The sequence below is a fragment of the Talpa occidentalis genome, unplaced genomic scaffold (assembly GCF_014898055.3).
Source record: "Talpa occidentalis isolate TD23 unplaced genomic scaffold, MPIMG_talOcc4v2.1 talOcc4.11, whole genome shotgun sequence".
Classification (NCBI taxonomy): Eukaryota; Metazoa; Chordata; class Mammalia; order Eulipotyphla; family Talpidae; genus Talpa; species Talpa occidentalis.
In genome coordinates, this window is record NW_023601104.1 from 65702378 (window position 1) to 65721257 (window position 18880).

Below are 18880 nucleotides of genomic sequence, written 5' to 3' on the forward strand. Positions count from 1 at the left end.
AAGCTAAGTATAGCCATGATTATTCTATATTGGGCACTCTGGGTAGTTTACAGTCATTATCTCAGTTTTTCCTTCAAGGTAGTTGTAGTATTTTTAAAGGTTAGGAAATAGATTCAGAATATGACCCAAAGACATATAGATCTAATTGGAACCTTTTAAGAAGTATTGATTTAATGAGGCTTGAGGAGTAATATCCAGATATATCCAAGTTTCTACCAAACACCTTTATGAATGACTGTGTGATAGCAGGTACACATGTATATCTCCTTATATTTACAAGGAAAAACAGCCCTTGTTTTACTAAAATTTTGTATATTAGGATTGGAATTTGCATGATTCCAGCAGGCTCAACATCTTAAAAATACCAACTGCCAAGATCAATGTTAACTTTTGAGAATAAATATTTTCATATTTCTATACAACTGTGGTGTGGCCTTATTGAACTGGTTTTATTCCATATAGAAAATGAGATTCTTCAGCAGATGGATAAATTTTATTTTTTTATTATAAATTTTATTTTTATATTCCCCATACAATTGCAACCCCCTTATTTTGACCCCAATCCCTCCCCTCCCGCCCCTTACCCCCCATAGAGTGTCTCTGGTTCATAGTTGTTTATTTTGATTTTGATTTTTACTTTCTTATAGTTATTCTTTTTCCTGGTCCCTTATTTAAGTTTTCTAGATTCCTGCTGTGAGTGAGACCATCCTGTATTTTTCTTTTTCTTTCTGGCTTATTTCGCTGAGCATGATCCCTTCCAGCGCCATCCATGTTGCTGCAAATTGCATGTGTTTATCTTTTTTGAATGCTGAGTAATATTCCATGGTGTATATGTACCACATCTTCTTGATCCAGTCATCTATTTTTGGGCATTTGGGTTGTTTCCAAAGCTTAGCTATTGTAAACAGTGCTGCTATAAACATAGGGGGGCAGGTGCTCTTTGGAATTGATGTTTCTGTGTCCTTTGGGTAAATACCTAATAGTGGAATTACTGGATCATATGGAAGCTCTATGTTTAGTAGGTCAAGAAGTCTCCACACAGCTCTCCATAGTGGTTGGACCAGTTTGCACTCCCATCAACAGTGCAGGAGAGTTCCTTTTTCTCCACAACCTCGCCAACATTTGTTGTTGCTAGTTTTTTTAATATGTGCCATTCTCACTGGTGTAAGGTGGTATCTCATGGTAGTTTTGATTTGCATTTCCCTGATGACAAGTGATGTTGAACATTTTTTCATATGCCTGTTGGCCATTTGCATTTCCTCTTCAGAGAAGTTTCTTTTTAGCTCTTGTGCCCATTTTTGGACTGGATTATTTTCTTTGTTGTTGTTGAGTCTCATCAGCTCTTTGCAGATTTTTGTGATCAGTCCTTTATCATTAGTGTTGTGTGCAAAAATGTTCTCCCAGGGCCTCCCCGGTGGCGCAGCGGTTGAGCGCTGGGTTGCGAAGCTGCCCGCGCCCTCTGCGACGCAGGTTCGATCCCCGGCTGCTCCCCGGCCACCAGAGGAGGGTCCCACATGGCGCGCAGACCTCTCCTGCCGCCCGCTGCTCCCCTCAGCAGTGTACTTCGGTCCTTCTGCCTGCTCTGCTCCCCGCTCTGCCTCTGGTGAATTCTCTCACCCTCCCGCGCTTCTGACTGTACCCAGTGCATGTATAAACAAACAAACAAACAAACAAATAAATAAATAAATAAATAAATAAATAAATAAATAAAACATGCCTCTATTTAAAAAAAAAAAAAAAATGTTCTCCCAGTTGGTGGGGTTTCTCTTTGTTTTTGTTATTGTCTCTTTTGCTGTGCAGAAGCTCTTTAATTTGATGTAGTCCCAGCTGTTTATCTTTGCCTTCGCTATCACTGCTTTGGGTGATGTGTCTGTAAATATGTCTTTGATGTGCATATCATGTAGTCTTTCGCCTATATTTCCTTCTATGTACTTTATGGTTTCAGGTCTTATGTCTAGTTCTTTAATCCATTTTGAGTTGATTTTTGTGTATGGTGTGAGGTAGTGGTCAAGCTTCATTCTTTTGCATGTAGCGACCCAGTTTTCCCAGCACCATTTATTGAACAAACTTTCTTTGCTCCAATGCATATTCTTTGCTCTTTTGTCAAAGATTAGTTGACCATAAATCTGTGGGTTTATTTCTGGATTTTCTATTCGATTCCATTGGTCTGTGTGTCTGTTCTTGTTCCAGTACCATGCAGTTTTGATGATTATGGCTTTGTAGTACAGTTTGAAGTCTGGGAGTGTGATGCCTCCATTCCCTTCTTTTTTTTTCAGGAGAGCTTTGGCTATTCGGGGTTTTTGGTGGTTCCATATGAATTTCATCAATAATTGTTCTATTTCTTTGAAGAATGACATTGAAATTTTGATTGGAATAGCATTGAATCTGTATATTGCTTTTGGTAGAATGGCCATTTTAATAATGTTTATTCTTCCAATCCGTGAGCAGGGGATGTCTTTCCATTTCTTTGTGTCTTCTTCTATTTCTTTTAACAGTGTTTTGTAGTTTTCTTTGTATAGGTCCTTTGCCTCTTTTGTTAGATTTATTCCCAAGTATTTGATTTTTTTAGTTTCGATAATAAAAGGGATGGTTTTTTTTGATTTCTTCTTCTTTGGATTTATTGTTTGTGTATAGGAAGGCTACTGACTTTTGCATGTTGATTTTGTATCCTGCCACTTTACTGAACTGATTGATGAGTTGAATTAGTTTTTCTGTGTAGTTTTTGGGGTTCTCTATATATATTATCATATCATCTGCAAATAGTGATAGTTTGACTTTTTCTTTTCCTATTTGGATTCCTTGTATGTCTTTCTCTTGTCTTATTGCTCTGGCTAGGACTTCCAGTATTATATTGAAAAGCAGTGGTGAGAGTGGACATCCTTGTCTTGTTCCAGATCTTAATGGAAATGCTTTTAGCTTTTCACCATTGAGAATGATACTAGCTGTGGGTTTGTCATATATGCCTTTATGATGTTGAGGTATGTTCCTTGTATCCCAAGAATTTCAAGGGCTTTTGTCATGAATGGGTGTTGCACTTTGTCGAAAGCTTTCTCGGCATCTATTGATATTATCATATGGTTTTTATATTTCTTTTTGTTGATGTGTTGGATAACATTGATTGATTTTTGGATGTTGAACCATCCTTGTGTCCCTGGAATGAATCCTACTTGGTCGTGGTGAATTATCTTATGGATACATTGTTGGATTCTGATAGCTAAAATTTTATTGAGGATTTTTGCATCAGTGTTCATTAGAGAGATTGGCCTGTAGTTTTCTTTTTTGTGTTGTCCTTGTTCGGTTTTGGTATTAGTGTGATGTTGGCTTCATAGAACGTGTTTGATATTATCCCTTCCTTCTCAATTTTTTGGAAGAGTTTGTGAAGGATAGGCACTAATTCATCTCTGAATGTTTGGTAGAATTCATTTGTAAATCCATCAGGTCCTGGGCTTTTGTTTTTGGGTAGGTTTTTGATTACCATTTCAATTTCGCTACTTGTAATTGGTCTGTTTAGGTGCAGATAGATAAATTTTAAATTTAGGCCAAGTCTTAAAACTAAAAATCCAGATAAAATGGGGGATAGGGAGGAAAACATCCCACCCTCTTTTTACCTCTTTTAAATGTGGACTTCTGTTTCTATCACTATAAACAATAGGGTTTTATATTTTGTTTTGTTTAAAACAAGGGTACATTTCAGTCTTTTTATTCTTCAGGACTGAAGGGACCATTTTGACAGCTGATCAGCTGGCCGGCATATTAAAATAATTATGCAGCAGCCCTTGGGTATCTTAGTATAAAATTGATTTATGTCAGATTCAGTTGATAGCATCTGGAAGTTTGCCTGCTTGTGGCAACAAATTAGGGTTTCCATTTACTGTTGACTCTCTTCAACATTCAGTTTATGGTGGATACATGTGTAGTATTTATCCAGTGCTCTTTAGAAACATGATAGACCTTGTTTTACATAGTAAATGCATTATTTTTAAAAAGAAGTATGTAATGGAAATTATTGAACAATGGACTTTACTTTCAACTTATTTTGAAAAATGCTGTATTTTTATTTATAATTCATGTGTATTTGGGTTTATTCTTTCATTTAGCTTTGTTTCCTATAGAAGTGGCTCATATGTATGCAAATACTTAAATATTCAGATAAGGAAATGTAAGATGTTATAGACACAAATTCACATGTATCCTTTAAAGCATTGCCTAAATACATTAACTAAGTATCCTCCTTTAAGTTTACCAGCTCCTGTTATGTGAGACTATTTAGGTCTCTCTCTCTCTGGCAATGAGAGATCCTATCATTGTTTTAATTTTCACTGAGGTTGGTAGCTTCTTACATGAATATAACTATTATGTTGTCTTCATTTCTTCTCTTGTCACTTCTGTTCATGTCTAGAACCACAAACTATTCAAACCCAGATGCACTGCTGTCTTAAAGAATGAATTTGTTGTCTAGCAAGTGTGGTTTCTCCCATCTTCTCCAGGTGAGGGTGGTTCTGGCTGCAGGGTTGGAACCCAAGATTGCCTGCTGTTCACCCCTGCTGTGTGTACATTGACATTCTTGAGCTTTGCCTTATACTTTGAGAACTGTGTCCCTTGCTCATGCTGTCTGCTTTGTGGGAGCTGTCAATGTCGAGAGACACCTCCAGGATCTGCATTTAAGTGAGGTGCACTTTTGAAGTCACCATTAGAAAGAGTTAAGTTGTTGTTTGTTATGACTAGTAAACAGAACGTGCTTGGTAATGTGGACATGTTTTGTGACTAAAGTTGTGTCTCCAGGTCATGCCATTCCTATGTGGAAAGATTGCACATCATCCTTACTTTCCAAAAGAAAGGAACCCAAACAACAGCAAGAGGAGATTTTACATTGGGTTAACTTAACATGTCCTAAAGTTATGATGAAATAACCCAGCAGACTTGAATCTGAACCTTTCACTTGTTGGACACTTTGTTACAAACTGGCTGAATATAGAGGCTGAAGCATCTTTGCCCTTAGACAGCAGTGGTCTTTCTGGACACAAGACCGGTCGGTACCTGTAAGATGACCAAACCGAGACATGGAGCACTGCGGATACTGGCCCAGAGTCCTCAGCCAGTCAGTGGCGGGGATTTACCCTGGTCTGGGCCAGTCACCACACAGCATACCACCTGAGTTAAAGGGCGACTTAAAAAGACAGGAGTTCCTGCCCTCAAGGAGCGTTTCCTCTGGCCTCAGCGGGAGAATTCCTGGGACAGATCCTACAAAGCACATGAACATGTTCCTGCCCAACTTTACCTCTGCCTCTCTTAGTGTTTCATAGTTTCTAAACTTTCTCAAGCTAGGCTACCTCTTGTGACTGGTACCTTGGACCAAATCCAGCCTCACCGTAATTAAAATTGAGTCCAAATTAGAAAGAGTTTCTTCTCAAACGTCCTGACGTTCCCTGGCATCTATGTTTGCTGAACTGACTGGCCATATCTGCTACGTCCAGGTCTGTGCGTGCAGTGGATTCTCTGCCAAGGTTATCGAATGGCTCACTGGGCCAGTCCCAGACAGGCGTGGAAGTGCCCAGTGCCAAGTTCAAAACCGTTGCCTCTAACAAATAGGCTTATCACTGTGATTTATTTACTGAGCAGAACACTGTTGTTTTTGATGAAATCCAAGTGAGCCGTCGGTGACTTTCTAATCGCAGCCATGGTTCAGGCACTTGTTTGAAATATGGCTCCTTGAAAAGAGACTATATGTGAAAGAGTGTGTTTATGCAAAATAAATTATGAATTCCTTAGCCACCGCCTCTTTAGAAATAGTGCTCATACATATTTTATACATAAATTGACAAGGATGGCAGAGACCTCATCTTCCCTGTAGCAATTTGAACCACACTGATTGAGAATTTATAGCCTAATTATACTTGTCAGCCTGACATAAAAGTCATTAGTTCTAGAAAAACATGTTTGTCATACTGGGATTATCTCTAATTAATACAGTCAATAGCTAACATATATTTAAAGCCAAACAGAAGAGTAACCTGAAAGCAATTGTTATGGACGGCGACGAACTGACGGTAAACCCTCTGGGTTGCAGACCAGGGCTCTCTGTACAGGTTTGAGAAGAGAAGAGAAAATTTGAGAAGAGAAAATGCCAAACAAGCTGTGCATTGTTCCCTGAGCTTTGAATACGGCAAAATTGTGCTACTGACATAAACTCCCTGTGTTGACGAACTGTAAAGATGTCAGCTGAAGACTCAGATTATGTGGTTTGGTTATCGATGGTGAGTGACTGAACTAGGATTCAAAGCTGGGATCCAGTGTGTTGTTTTCTCAGCATCAGAGTCCACTAGGCTGTTGGTCTCTGCAGTGTACACATTGTCTTATTCGCCTTTCCTAAAGTCCATGTAAACCTGGAGCTCAGTAGGGTAAGCCAGATACATTGGGACAGCGTGTGGCATAAATGTTTTCTTCTGCCCACTGTTCGGTCATGTGCTGGGTTATTAGGGAGCACTGCAGCGAGGGGATGCTCCACCAGAAACCCCAGGGCAGCTGTCACATGCCTGTGGGTGCTGACACCCTCTGGTGCCCCCCACCCTGGCCCAGCCCCACAGGCGCTCCCAATGGTGAAATCAGTCAGCAGTTATTTCCAAGCTGCTGTGCAGTTCACAGCAAACTCATTCACTTGCTTGTAACGCTGCACGTTTCTGCCCTAAACATAAATACCAGAAGTTGTTTTCAAACACCAAAAAAAAAAAAAAAAGACTCATTGTCTCCATTCAGTCCTACCCCCAATCAGAGTCCATTATTATGTTTTACTGTACCAATAAAAATGTTGTTTCTATAGCAATACACCCTGTCATTGGATGCTTGAATTTAGTAACCAGAATGACCCTGAGAGGTCAATGTAGTTATTTTTTTTTTAAAGAGACATGTATTTTTATTTATTTATTTACTTGTTTGTTTGTTTGTTTGTTTGTACATGCACTGGGTACAGTCAGAAGCGTGGGAGGGTGAGAGAATTCACCAGAGCCAGAGTGGGGGGCAGAACAGGCAGAAGGACCGAAGTACACTGCTGAGGGGAGCAGCGGGTGGCAGGAGAGGTCTGCGTGCCATGTGGGACCCTCCTCCGGTGGCCGGGGAGCAGCCGGGGATTGAACCGGCGCCGCAAAGGCCGCGGGCAGCTTCGCAACCCAGCGCTCAACCGCTGCGCCACCAGGGAGGCCCCAATGTAGTTATTTTTCCATGCCATCAGGTCCTTGCTGCACTAATCACTTTGTGTAGCTATTTAGTTAAATTGTATGATGGACTGAAATTTTAGCTTACAAGTTAGAATTAACAAAGTGGCTGAAAATAAACTTGCCTGAAATGTTCGAAATAATCATCCGGGGAACTTGTTCTTACTCTACTATGCCTTAGCAAAGACTACCAAGTGTGACCATCAGTAAGAAGGCTTTTGAGAACCCAGGCTCATATTGTTTCTTAATGGAACCTAAAAGACTGAGAAGTCTCTGGCTTCCCAAGTAGAGGGTACAGGGCATTTCCTGGGTCTGTCCCCATCAGGCAGATTCAGGGTGATCTCTGACTTCTTCCTGATGTTTCATTGGAAACTGACAGGAGCTGGTGCAGTGAACAGCTTCACAGAACCTCTCCACGTCTGGATACATAATGCAGAGATCTTCAGGGCAACTCTGTGAAAACTTGGTATTTACCTGGAAAAGGTTTCTTCAGTGTAGGATGGGAGCTACACCAGGTGTTTGGACTTCTCTTCTGAGAGGTGAAAAATCACTAGTTGTATCTGCTCCCAAGGGAGGGGAACTATGCAGGGTGCTGTTTCCAAAGCCCCATGCATTGGATCTAACCCGACCCCACGTGTTGGAGCAGTAAGTGAGGTTCTCTGTGAGGCAGCTTCCGGGCCGTCTAGACAAGAGGGATCATTGAATTCTTGAGTCATTTGGTTCCAAGACAGATGTAGTAATAGAAAAAATAGGTGTGGATTTGAAGAAATGGAATTTCATTTGAGACTGGGATTTACAGGCACAGTCACAAACAAAATACTGCATTCCTTTAAACAAGGTAGGCCCTAGGTTAGTAAGGCGTGCCATGTCGGTATTACGCATGTGGTTTGGCCCAAGTTTAGCTTCTGACTTTACTATTATTTTTTGCCTCTGCCCTCCTGGTATCCCTTTTGTTTCTCTCCAACTGTGGAAAAGGATTGGTCCATGTAACATCCTGGGTGGCTTTTGCCTCCTCTGTGAATGCTTTGACTGCTCTACAGATTCCTTTTATATATTAATCTGTAAATGTAAAGACTAATGTAAGCTTTTCTTCATGTTTCAGTCATCTAAAAGCTGAAGATGATCACAATAAAAATATATGTTTGCTGTAAGCACAGGCACCCTTTCCGCATGCATTCAGGAGAACATGGAACTTCAATTCAAAATGTAGCCCCTGCTCTGTGTGGAGCTCTCAGGCCCCGTGCGGTGAGCACACCTTACAGTCCTAACAGCTTATATGTGACAGGTCATCTAACACAGGAAAAACGTCTGTAGTTGGGTAGCAGACGATGACAAAACTTGGCTGCTTGGCAAAAACCATTTGCTTTTGTTCACGATTTTATAGGTGAGGAATTAGGGGCGGGCACAGAGGGGCTCTGTCTCTGATGCAGTTGGCAAAGCTGGGGCAGCAGGAAGTGCAGGCTCCCCCAACAGGTGTATCCTTCAGCCATGGGCCTGGGTCTTGGTAATGTGTGGCCTCCCATCCCCTCGTAGCTTAGGCTAATGGGCTGGGGGGAAGGGGAAGGGCGGGCCCCGAGTAGTTAGACTTCTTCTGTGGTGGCTCAGGACTCCACGAGTGAGCATTCAAGGACAGCAAGGGAAGCTGTGAGGCTTCATTTGACCCAAGTCCCATATGTCACTTCTGCTGCCTTCTATTCCTCAAGCAGGTTACTAGAGGCAGCTGAGCTATAAGGGAAAAATGTATTAGATTGCACCTAATACTCTCCAGAGTAGCAAGTTATGGACTATGAAGGAGCTGGTTGTAAAATTCCTTTGGGGAATAAATCAGTCTTGTAATTGCTGGTTGCCTAACAGCTACTGGGTATTTGAGGAGAGGAAATGAAATGTTAACACATTGTTCACTCCACTTTGTATTTGACTTTTGCCTTATTACAGTAAAATCAGTGAGCCTGGCTTTGAGTCCCCATGGCATTAATTTTGATGGTAATAATGCTAATTATGTATGGACTACAGTGGCAAGAGAGGACTCAGAGATGACACAAAGCTTTAAGGAGGAGTGGCTGGGAATATGGTTTTTTTATCTAACTAAAATAAGAGACCCAGGAGGATAAATAAGTTTGAGGCAAACAGTATCATTATGCTTTAGACTGTGAGTAACAAAACCAGAAGTAGCCTAAAGCTACTTTTTCTCACAGAAGTAGTCTCGGGACAAGTAGTTCTCAGTTGGATTCTCAACTGTAAGCTATTGGGACCCATTCCCCTTCCATGAGAGTCTTTGACCTTCCTCTTAGATTGCAAAGTGAACACCCAGCTGCAAACATAACATTAATTTTTACTAACAGAGGAAGGAAAGAATCTCTCCTGATGTCTCCCATCTGAGGACCATCACCCCAGTTTCTCTTAAATGGTCAGATGGGGCCACATTTCCATGTGCCAGCCTTAGGGGAGACCAGGAGAGCCAGTCTTGGTATTTTCAGGCTTTTCCATGGAAGCCAGCCCAGCTTGCAGGGAGGAAGGCATGGGGTTGGTGACCAGCAGTGTCTGTCACAGCAGCTAATTCTGTTTTTCTCTCCCTGCACAGTTGATAAAGGCTGACTTAGCTTGGATTAAATGAGCTAAATCATAAATAGGAAGTTTGAGTATTTCCTCGAAACGAGTTAGTTTCTCAGTGGGCTTTTTCCCTTTTTACTTTGTGACTGGAAGCTAACTCCCTTGCTTCTGACAGCTAAAAAACTTGCTTCCGTTATACTTTTAAAGTTTGAGTGAAAGCTGTTTGGTTGCCATAAAGACTCATCTCCATCCCATTCTCCATTTTGCAAGATTGCCCTTTTTGGTAACAAAGATATTCTGTCCTTTTAAGCCTCTAAGTGTGTACCTAAGAATTTATAAGAGGGGGAAAATTCCAGAGACATTATGAACTGTGTTTGTATTGGAGTCTGGACCCTCACAGAACTTCTGGAACACTTGGTTGCAGTGGAACCAGGACAGCCAGGTCTCACTGTTCCCGGAAGAGGCCGGGGAGGGCAGAGCTGAGCAAGCCTGTGATGCTAGGAGTAAATCTAAGAAAGTAGATCCTCAACTGAGAAGAAACTGTCTCGGCTCACAAGGGCATTGGGGATTGACGGGAAGCTTTACTTGTTAAACTGGATAGAGTTGGAATCCTTTGCTCTGGATTTGTAATGGTCTCATCTATAATTGTCTAATTGTGAATTTTTGTAACGCAGTAATGTCCACACTTGTAATAAATTTGAGCTGAAAGTGTCACTGCTGATACCTGTGCTAGTCCAACACCCAAAAATAGAATCCAAAAACCTTCTCTTGTATCTGCAACATTCATTCATTCCACTGCCTGCCCTGTCCTTGGTGCCGGATGGAGGAGTAGCTAAAGCCAGTGTACCTATAAGTCACTCACAGTTGTGAGAGGGAGTGAGCAACCGTTCTGCCTCACACATAAGAAAAGAGAATGGGGGAATCAGCATTGTCTGCCAGGCAGGCTGGTTGGGCTGGTTTCCTTATAATTGCCAAGTGTTTAATTTCCAAATTTGAGTTAGTGTTGTAAAATCACATTACATTACAGTAATTGTGTTGGAACTGCATTATAGTGAGTGCAGAAAGAAGCCTTGCCTATTGTCCGTACTGATATTTTACAAATAGATTTCAAAATAACTTGGTGTCTTGGGAAAATTCTTATTTCAAAAGTACCTGAAATGATTGGTTTAAGTCAGTGAATCCCTATTGTACTGGTAGTTGTGTTTCTGAAAATCCTATTTTAAATGTTAAAAAAAATCATTCAAAAATGGATACTTCTAACAACAAAGTAAGTATAATGTCTCTATTCTTGCCAGAAACATAGCAAAACTCTCCTCATGCTTCCCCCAGTCAGCCAAATCTGACCTCTAGGCTCTAATGGGCAAACAGGACCATGGCAGCCCAAATCCATGTCGTTAAGGAAAGTAGGCCCCTCTCCGTTTATTTCTGAGGAGTGGCCATGGGTGTCCTGGTTTTGTCTGCCACCTTTTGCGCCAAGTCCCAGTGCTGGCTTCAGTCCCAGTCTCCAAGTCCAGCTCATCACCCTGCTTCTCCCCACGGGTGCGGACTGTTTGAGTTCTAGCGTGCAGGGCCCCTCACTGGCTAGCCTCCTGTCAGCCTGGCATTAACCTGTCTGGCATTAACCAAGGTAAACTGCACACCAAACTGAAAGTGACTTAAAGGTAGATATCACTCAGAGGCAAAGTTCCTCTGCCATCTCTGCTGTGGAGGGAGTTTTACCTGCTGGCTCAGAGCCATACACCACCCTCCAGGACTTGTTTCTCCCATTAGAATCTCTCTCTCCACTTCCTGTTTTCTCCAGATCCACAGGCATCCCGAGCCAGCCCCTGGCTGAGACTTTCTTAATCCACCAGCCTCAGAGAAGTGTCTGCCTAACCCAGAAGCATTCATCTTTCCTAACCCTGGTCATTTAGACTTCACCACATTTTTAAAAAACTGGCAGAAGTTCAAAGGTATACATTTTCTTTAAATGGGCTCAACATTCAAAACCTCTCGAGTCAAGCATTCAAGGCTTCAGAATGTCAGCACTTTCGTCCTTGTTTGGGGTATGGGAGGTCTTGTGCCCCGCTTTGTTGTGGGCAGTTCCCAGGCATGGTACCACTTTCCCTATAAATAGCCTTTTTCATGTGTGGTGCAGGCTTCCATGATAGTTTGGGTCTTAAGAATAGTTTTAGAATAAAACATCTTAGAAAAATTGTGTCTAGTTACAGTGTAGGGCCTATAAAATGACTATTTCCATTGCTTCCCAGATGTCTGGGGCTCCAGCGCATGGGGTGAGCATAGAAATTGTTTCTGGGCATTGATGTCCCAGAATTTTTGCAAGTGTTTATGTGTTCATGCCAGCAAGCATGTCGCTGAGTAGATTGTAAAATGTACTGTTTTAAGGTAAAGGGGTTTAAGCATGAGGGATTTCACTTCCAGGCTGTTCTATTCTGTAGACGTCTCCAGGAAGTTAAAGCAACTTCCATGGAAGTTTGAGAAACTGTAGTTAAGAAGAAAAATGTGTATATTTTTAAAAGGCATTCTGTTACAGCGCTTATTCACTCTTTTTGGGGATGATTAGTACACCACAGACTTTGTCACATTGTGTAACACGTGCCAAGAAAGTTGTGTTTGAATTTGCTATATTTGTAAATTGAATGTTTCAATGTAATAAGTACTTTTAAGGAATCCTAGGACAAGTTATAAGTAATCATCTTCTGATTATTAGGTTTTTTTGCTCGAGTTTACTACAATTATTTTTCTTCAAGTGGGTTCCTTTAAACATCCACTTAAATTAGTTATTTGCTTTCAAAAATTGTCACATATCAGTGTCATTGAATTGTCTGACAAAGACCGATGAATAATTAAGATTATATTTATTAGTGGAGTTGTGTAGTCTTAAGAAGTATTTTCAGATTCCATCCAGATTAAATATCTAAAATATTCTTATTTCTAATACTCATGTTAATGAAGCACATATAACATCAGTTCAATCACGAAGTTCCTCGGGGCAGATGATTAAATAACCATGAGATTAAGCAGGCTAACTTCAAAGTTCATTTAGAGTGCTGTACTTTATTCCTGTAAGCAATTATATTAGTCAGATGAAATTGCTTAGAGTACATTTTCATTAACATGTTCTGTATGTCCAGCTACTTCCAAATGCTTTCTTGATCTTCATACAGTGTCATCATTCAATGAATGTTTAATAGATGAAGTTATTAAAGTTTTATTTATTATATTTAATATAATAGTAGATGTGAAAATAAATTAGAATGGGTGAGGTATAAGTGAAATAACTTGGAGTACAATTTAAATACTCTTTTTTGTTAATATGGAAATTTAAAAGTATGTGACCACAACATAAGATATGTTCAGACACTTCATTGGGGAGAAAATAAGAATGATAATGGTATTACTATACATTTTCTAGATTATTTGAAAAAACTATTAGGTTTAGTCTAGGCTACAAATAGAAAAGATAAAACTAATTTAGCTACTTTATTAATTCAGTAAATATCTGGCTTAAGCAACTGCATAAATAAGATTTAAATAAGAGGCAGAACAGAGTTTGAGTATGATTATCATTGGCTAGAGTAGTACATTTTACACAGTATAGAAGTCTTCATACAGTATTTATAGGTCTTTTTTTGATGATTCTTTTTCTATGATCATCATCTCACATAGTGAAAGTATGATAGCAAAATGTTACCTGTTGTGTGAAATAAATTTTAAAATTTTAAATAAATCTTATTAGTCTAAAAATTCTATCACTAGATTAACATGTTAAGATTAACATGGAGAAAGTATGTGTGTGTTTCTAAAAACATGATACAAGCAACCTTGGAAACTAGTAAATTAACTTTATTTTTGACAAGTAAAATATTGTTCATACTGAGGTACAGTCTTTGGTAGAACCAGGATCGTGAGTGTCTGCTCTGTAATTCAATGCACAGCACAGGGCAGGCTGACTGTTAGGAAAACGCTGGCTTGTCTTGGGTTTTGTGGGTAGATTGATGTCTCTTGACTACAAATAGAATTGTGGTTCAGTTGCTGAAATGACAGTTTAATGAATTTTTGTCTTTTTTATCTCATTCTTAGGCTATCAGCTGCAAAGGTCAACACAGTATTTCATACACTCTCTCCAGGAATCAGACTGTGGTGGTCGAGTACACACATGATAAAGACACGGATATGTTTCAGGTAACACCATTCTTGTTTTAATAGAAACTAGCTCATTTTTCTTTCAAATTCTGATTTTGATAGGTAACCAGAAATTCTGGCACAGAGGTACTTAGTGAGGTCTAAGGAGGAAAAGAGTGAGGATTCCTATTTCATTTTTGAAGGATTAAGAAAATGCTTGATTCTAAAATTGCAAAAATAAATTATAAAGGTTACGTTTTCGGATCTCAGTGCAATAAAAATAGACTTTAATTAATGAGAATTTAAAAAATTTAAAATCTGCCACTTTTAAAATCCAGTATGTTTAAAATACTTCCAAAATAATACTTGGATCACAGAGAACATTAAAAACTACAGTTATAGGCCTTAAAAAAAATAACTCTGGGAACATTATATAGCAAACTCATGAGAGGTGATGTAAATTATACTTAGAAGAAAATGTAAAATCTTAAATGCTTTCATTATTTGTAAGGAATGAAGGGAGGAAGGACATAAAGAAACTAAAGGAACTTTCCAAAACATTCTTTTTAAAAAATGCTAATAATTAGAACAGGTTCAGGACTAGATTTAGTGGTATATAATAGAAAGACCAGAAATACATCAAAAGAAAGAAGAATAAAGTGGTAAAAATCATCAATTAACTATAAAAGAAAATGATTAATAATATATCCAAGATTTGTCACTTTAAAACAATAGAAATTTGAGATTGATGCTAATAAAGAAAACACAAAGCAAACAAGTTGGGATTGAGACCTTGGATTTCTATATGAAGAGTTTTTAGATATTAAATCAACAATGCTGAAAATGAATAATGTTAATAATTAAATAGCTCTTAAACATAAGAGAATATGCTCAACCTCACATATGAAAAAAGAAATATAATTTCAGATTACACAGGAATGCTATTTTTTATTTATCAGATTGGCAAAAATCCAAAGGTTTTGTCAGAGATGGGGGAAATAGATACCTCCTAAGTCCTATAATTGGTGCCCTCTGTGGGGGAGTAGAGCAGTGATTTGGAAATACCTATGAAGAATATAAAATGCTTCTTGGACTCAGCACTTCTCTTTGTGAAACTTTTCTCTTGCTAGAGATTTACTCCAGAGACATGCAAGATGACATTTGTACCAAGTTACTGCTTATAGCTTTTTTTTTTTAAAGATTTTATTTATTTATTTATTTATTTATTTATTTATTTATTTATTTATTTATACATACATACAATCATTGGGTACAGTCAGAAGCGCGGGAGGGTGAGAGAATTCACCAGAGCCAGAGCGGGGAGCAGAGCAGGCAGAAGGACCGAAGTACACTGCTGAGGGGAGCAGCGGACGGCAGGAGAGGTCTGCGCGCCATGTGGGACCCTCCTCCAGTGGCCGGGGAGCAGCCGGGGATCGAACCCGTGCTGCAGAGGCCGTGGCAGCTTCGCAACCCAGCGCTCAACCACTGCGCCACCGGGGAGGCCCTGCTTATAGCTTTGATTAATAGCAAAGATTGCAATCAACCTACGTATCCTTTCATAAGCACTAGTTCAGTAATTTTGGAATAGAGGCCTCCAAGACTGTAAACCAGAGCAAGAAAAAGCTCCGTGTACAAATATGAAAGGAACTCCAAACATTTAAAGAATTAAAGTTTAACATTATTAAATATATTGAGTCATTGATAGTATTATATTCAATTAAAATTACTTAGTATTAAATGTCAGTATATTTAAAAATCTATGTTTTAAAATATACTAGTGTATTTATTAAATTGGTATTGTTAAGTGATTTAAGTTGTGCTTGTGTGCATTAAAAATCCCTCAAAAGGTAATAAGCAAGGCATTAATAAAGTATTGACCTTTGTGGGAAGGGTGCTAAGCAGATGTACATAGAGAAGCATTTCCCACTTTCAGATTTTTGAATCATGTGAATATGTTAGCTGTTTTAAAAAATATGAGACAATTCTAGATAGAGCCATAGTCCTGTAGTTACATAGTCCTGTAGTGTCAGTTTGAAATCAAGTAAGATGTATCATCCTGAGACAAAATATTAAGTGGTTGTACTCTCCATGCCATTCTATTACATAATCTTTTAAATGTCCAAAGAAAATCTCTACCTACATAATTTCATACATATACTTCCCTGTCAATATTTGAATGGGATTTTATAACTATTTCTTTTTTTAAACTTTCCCAAATGATACATCTTCAATTTGTAAGATTTTGTAGTATAGTTTTAAATAGGGAATTCCCAGTGCTAAAAAAAGAGAAGCAAGAATATTTTACAGTTGTCAGTGGTACATTTTTTACCACTTAAAACCTAGTAACTGTGAAGGCACATGTAATTTTATGTAGTGTGTTTAGTGGCATGTTGTGACAAGGTACGTTCTTCACTGTTACGTGATCATACTCTGCTCAAATCGTTCACTTTCTTCTTTCCCGTCTCTGCAAATGCAAAACGAATGAAAGATTTAGCTGGATTTTCTCTGCTTCTGATTATTGGCTTTTTGTTGTGGTTGGTGGCAAAAACATGTCACCTAAAATGTACTCTTGACAAATTAAGTGCACAAGACAGTTCAGACAGTGTTGTGTGGCAGCTTGCTAGCGTTCGTTCATCTTGCATAATAAAACTTTCTACCTGCTGAACAAATCCCCCAACCCATTTCGCCTGACAGCCATTTACTGTTTCTATGAGTTCGGCTGTTGGAGGTACCTTGTATAGTTAGAATCATGTAGAATTTGTGCTTCTGAGTCTGACTTATTCCACTTAGCATTGTGTCCTCAAATTCATCCATGTTGTGTGTTTCAGGATTCCATTGTATGTACATACCACGTTCTTTTTTTTTTTTTGCAACTGCAATTTTACTTTCTTTTGTGAAAATAAACAACTGGGAGTTTAAATTGCTCCCCAAAAAAACCCATAAAAACAAAAAGAAATACACACAGAAGCATGTGAGGTGCATACCACATTTTCTTTGTCCATTCATCCGTTGATAGACATTTAGGTTCTTTCCATAACTTGGTTATGGTAAATAATGCTTCAAAGAACATGGGGGTAAGTTGGGGGTGCCATATGTCATTAAGATCCTGGTTTCTATTCTTTTGAATTAATAGTAGAAATAGGATTGCTGGATCACACGGTAGTTTTTTCTTTCTTTCAATTTTGTGAGGAACCTCTGCAGTGTTAAGAACTTTTAAGTGCTTTATGAATTCTTTCCATTTCAACACAGAATATTAAAGGACTCAGGATTTTTTATTGCTTCATCAAAAGCACACTTACATAAAATTAATTTTTTAACTACAAATTCATGGTCATGAAGAATACGGTGGCCATTAGGACAGTTCGGTACCACTGCTTTGATCCCTGCTAAAGCAACTCATTGCTTTAGAAGCATCTGGGCAAATGAGCATGGTGGGAAAGGCACATGGCCTGCATAGAAGTGGGCCTCATGAGAAGGTCTCAGGCACCTGCTTCAGAGATTCCTAGACCAGGCTGTGGTATACTAATCTCACAGTACAGCTGAGAAACCTAGTTTTGAAAGGGAAAGTAACATAAACTAAGGTCAAGAAGGTTTTAGTGGCAGAACTAAGATATTGTTCTCATGAGTTATACATTCTATACCAGTTCAACTTTTTTAAATAAAGTGTGGTAGTTTAAGAATGTATAGATTTATTAAGAGAACATATATTATTTATATTATTTTTACTAAAAGAGTCTGTTTCCATTAATGCCAGATCACTCTGATTAGAATTTTAAGCAACTCTTGGAAGGCTGAGAAAAATCAAGCTTGTTTTAAATTTTTCCTCCTTTCAACAAATGTCCATGTCTAAAACATATCACTGACAAAAATCTCTAGGCAAAGGCACTGTAGCATTCATATTTCTCAAGTTAGGGACCTTGGTGTTCAGGGCTATTCATTTTGGCCATTATCCTTTAAAATGATTTCTAGCTTAATTGAGCATTTAAAAACAGAACATCAGAATGAACCAAAAAAGAGTCTTGTGCTGCCTTTCCCACACTGGAATCAGGTAGCATCCTCAGAACTCTGAAATATGACTGCCTGGGGCTGGGGGGGAGGCAGGGGGGATCAAAACTAGATCTGAATTAGGAATGGATTAAATATGAGAAAGTATGAATTAATAATCAGGAAAATATCTTAGTAATTAGAATTAGGATGGGGTATTTAAATAGAGAGGCAAGAGAAAAGAGTAACTTGAGAATGTAAACTATAAAAGAAGAAAATAGTTTATGAAAGGAATCAAGAAAAGGGTGCTATGTCATGGAGAGTCCCTAAAGGGAGGTGTGATGCCCAGTAGTAGTACATTGTCATGATGGGGTCATGGAGCTGCAGGTCCCCTAGCCTGTGTTAAGGGTCCTTCCTACCCTGGTTTGCACAGGCCTCCAAACTGGGTTCCACAATGCTTTATGTTTTGGGGGTTTGGCTGTTTTTTTCACTTATTTGGTGTACAGTAATTTTAGGTGGTAATATTTCTTTAACATCTTATTTAAGAGAAAAATTACTAAAGAATATCTATTTTTTCAGTAGCTATTTCTTTAAACATTATACTTGTGCACGCGTGTGTCTGTCTGTCTGTCTGTCTCTCACGGGTCAGGCTCACTGTCCTAGTCCTGCATTCATCTGTCTCATTCCTTAGGCACCTACTATCAGCTGCTTGTCTAGTTACTGGGGAGAGAGAGCTAAGGTTCCCTTTCAAAGAGCCTGCATTCTAGAAGAGGCAAACTGACCACAAATAAGCAAATTTCCAGGCAGAAGAACAGGTCAGTGCAAAGACTTCAAGGCAGAACGGAAACAAATTAAGAAGAGGGGAAAGGGTAGAGCCTTTATGCCAGCTAAAGCTGTATACCTTTGGATTTAATTTTAGGAGTTTGGGAAAATTGTTGGCAGATTTTAAGTAAGGGAGAAGTATAATCTGATCTGTATTTTTGTAAGAAATCTCCAACTACTGTCTGGAGAAA

The 18880-nt window shown here is 39.0% G+C and overlaps 1 protein-coding gene across 4 annotated transcripts in view; it reads left to right on the forward strand.

The window, feature by feature from the left end:
* PELI2 (pellino E3 ubiquitin protein ligase family member 2) overlaps positions 1–18880 on the forward strand; it is a 162895-nt gene that overhangs the window by 132697 nt on the left and 11318 nt on the right. For all 4 annotated transcript variants that reach the window (XM_037503406.1, XM_054690645.1, XM_037503407.2 and 1 more), the window contains exon 3: positions 13842–13943. In XM_037503406.1, the coding sequence (XP_037359303.1) occupies positions 13842–13943 (102 nt within the window). The remainder of the gene's footprint in view (positions 1–13841; positions 13944–18880) is intronic.